Genomic DNA, 2,689 nt, shown 5'->3' with positions numbered 1-2,689 from the left:
TGCGAGGCATATATTTGATATCAAAAGCCCCTAGGATGGTACCCCATTTGGCAATCCTTCCCGTATAGTCAACACTTCTAAGTATAGATTTAAGAAGGAGTTGAGTTAGAACAACAACTGATGAGATTAAAAGTAATAGGGAAGCCTACGCGTAGCGTGCACCACTGCCAGGATTGCTTTTTCCAACGGTAAATAATACACCTCGGCCTCATGTAGAGACTTGCTTACATAATAAACTGGTCTATGTACATTATTATCATCTTGTATAAGAACCAAGCTAACGGCATGGTCAGCCATCGCAATATATGCGAACAGAACTTCATCAATCTTTGGCCGAGACATAATGGGCGGTTGTGAAAGATAATCCTTAAGTTGTTGGAAAGCCAAAGCACACTCCTCGGTCCACTCAAATTCCTTCCACTTATTCAACAACTGGAAGAAAGGTCTACACCTGTCCGCGGATCGAGAAATAAACCGGTTAGGGGCAGCAGTCATCCCTGTCAACCCCTGAACCTCTTTAGGATTCCGAGGTGGGTGCAAATTGTTAATCGCTTTGACCTGAGCCGGATTAACCTCAATCCCTCGGTGAGTTACCATGTAACCTAAAAATTTACCTGATCCAACACCAAAAGAACATTTAGAGGCATTAAGTCGCAACTTGTACCTCTTTAGCGTCTGAAAAGTATCATTAAGATCTTCCTTATGCGTGGAAATTGCTTTGCTTTTCACCACCATGTCATCCACATATACTTCAATAGTCTTTCCCAGCTGTGGCTCAAACATCCTTGTCATCATCCTTTGATAGGTAGCTCCAGTGTTCTTGAAACCGAAAGGCATTAACTTATAATGGTAATTTCCCATAGAAGTCACAAATGCAGTCCTCTCTTGGTCCTCCAAAGCTAAAGGTATCTGATGATAACCTTGGAAAGCATCCAAAAGACTCATCCGAGGATGCCCAATAGTAGAATCCACCAACTGATCTATCCAAGGCATTGGGAAAGAATCTTTAGGACAAGCCTTGTTCAAATCTGTGAAGTCCACGCATACTCTCCACTTCTCATTCTTCTTCTTTACTACTACTGTATGAGCCAACCCTTCTGGATAAAAACACCTCTTTGATAGCACCTGCCTTCTTGAGTTTGAGCACCTCCTCCATAACAGCCTCTGAATGCTCTTTAGAGGAGTGTTGAGGTGGTTGCCTCCTTGGTGCCACAGCTGGATTGACATTCAAATGATGACAAATGAAACTCAGAACAAATGAAACTCGGATCAATCCCAGGGGCTTCGTAAGCATTCCATGCAAATACATCCATATTCTTCTTCAAAAACATAACCAGCTCCACCTTCTCTTCAGGTGGCAATTGAACTTCTACCTGAAAGAATTTCTCAGGGTCATCATTTATAAGAACCTTCTCCAATTCCTCACATGCAGGTTCTTCTACCGATGGTACCCTGGTCATGGCCAGAGACATTGATTGCTATGGCTTTCTGTCAGCCGAGGCCGAGGCCGAGGACTCCAGTCCAGGCTGATGCAGAATTGCAGCCGTTATGCACTGTCTAGCCACAGATTGACTTCCAAGAAATTCCTCTATCTGATCCCCGTACGAAAATTTAATTTTGACATGCATGGTTGAGGACACTGCACCTAGAGCATGCAACCAAGGTCTTGCCACAAAGGCTGTGTAGGGAGAATAGGTGTCTACCACAATGAAATCCACGTTTACCACTTCTGCGCTTAATTGCATAGGCAACCTAATTTGCCCCTTTGGTACGATAGCCTTTCCCTCAAAGCTTATCAAGGGTGAATCATAAGCTGTAAGATCTTCAAACTTTAAGTTTAAACCTCTGAACAGGTTAGGGTACATGATATCTACACCACTACCCTGATCGATCATCACCTTCCTCACATCGTAGCCCCCTATCCTCAGGGTAACCACCAAAGCAACATCATGTGGTTGAATTGTCCCGATTTTGTCCTCTTCTGAGAAACCTAAAATTGGTAAGATATTTGCTTTAATCCTTTTCGGATGATCCCTAGAATCCTTGGCCAGGGTCTGAGCCACAGACATCACCCTGGAAGGATGAGAGCCAGTTCTTCCAAGTGCAGCAAAAATAAAATTGATCTTACCCAAAGGAGGCCTTGATAAAGTGCTACCCTGGTTCACTATCCCTGAGTGGTTTCCCTGCCCATTAGGCTGATGCAAGAATTGCTTTAACCTTCCTTCTTTAACCAATTGCTCCAAATGGTTCCATAGAGTCCGACAATCCTCAGTGGTATGACCCCTCTCTTGGTGATAATGGCAATGGAGGTTTTGGTTGAGCCTCAAGGGGTCCCCCGCCATCTTATCGAGCCATTTAAAGTATGGTTCATTCCTGATTTTCTCCAATAGTTGTTGCATTTGTTCCCTAAAAACGGCATTAACCACCTGAGGGGAGGTAGGACTAGCTTGCTTGGCAAAATCTCTCCCATGCTTGTTATTTTTGTATCTGTCCGACCTGAAATTCCTCCTCTCTTGAGGGATAACCTTCGCCTTTCCCTTCCCTTGCTGCTAATCTTCCTCAACCCTTTTATATTCATCAATGCAATCCATGAGCCGACGTACGATCCTGACAGGTTTTTTGGTCAAAGATTTCTTCAAGTCGTGCTCTGCAGGTAGGCCGACCTTGAAGGTCCTTATCGCCACATCAT

The 2,689-nt window shown here is 44.0% G+C and overlaps 1 protein-coding gene across 1 annotated transcript; it reads right to left on the bottom strand.

Annotated features, from left to right (window-relative positions):
- Window positions 1-1,057: 1,057 nt before the first annotated feature.
- Window positions 1,058-2,342, bottom strand: LOC142616294 (uncharacterized). The gene is made up of 2 exons (XM_075789173.1): window positions 1,844-2,342; window positions 1,058-1,215 (listed from the first exon to the last, which is right to left on the bottom strand). The coding sequence occupies exons 1-2, from the start codon at window positions 2,340-2,342 to the stop codon at window positions 1,058-1,060; spliced, it is 657 nt and encodes a 218-aa protein (XP_075645288.1).
- Between the last annotated feature and the right edge of the window lie 347 nt (window positions 2,343-2,689).

Source organism: Castanea sativa, chromosome 11, assembly GCF_040712315.1.
Source record: "Castanea sativa cultivar Marrone di Chiusa Pesio chromosome 11, ASM4071231v1".
Classification (NCBI taxonomy): Eukaryota; Viridiplantae; Streptophyta; class Magnoliopsida; order Fagales; family Fagaceae; genus Castanea; species Castanea sativa.
This window is presented reverse-complemented; position numbering and strand designations above follow the sequence as displayed.

Coding starts and splice junctions, on each gene's coding strand:
- LOC142616294 (XM_075789173.1), bottom strand. CDS start 2,342: ATGGCGGGGGACCCCTTGAGGCTCAACCAAAACCTCCATTGCCATTAT. Junction 1,216..1,843: donor GTACCCTAACCTGTTCAGAG/GTTTAAACTTAA, acceptor ATGTCAATCCAG/CTGTGGCACCAAGGAGGCAA.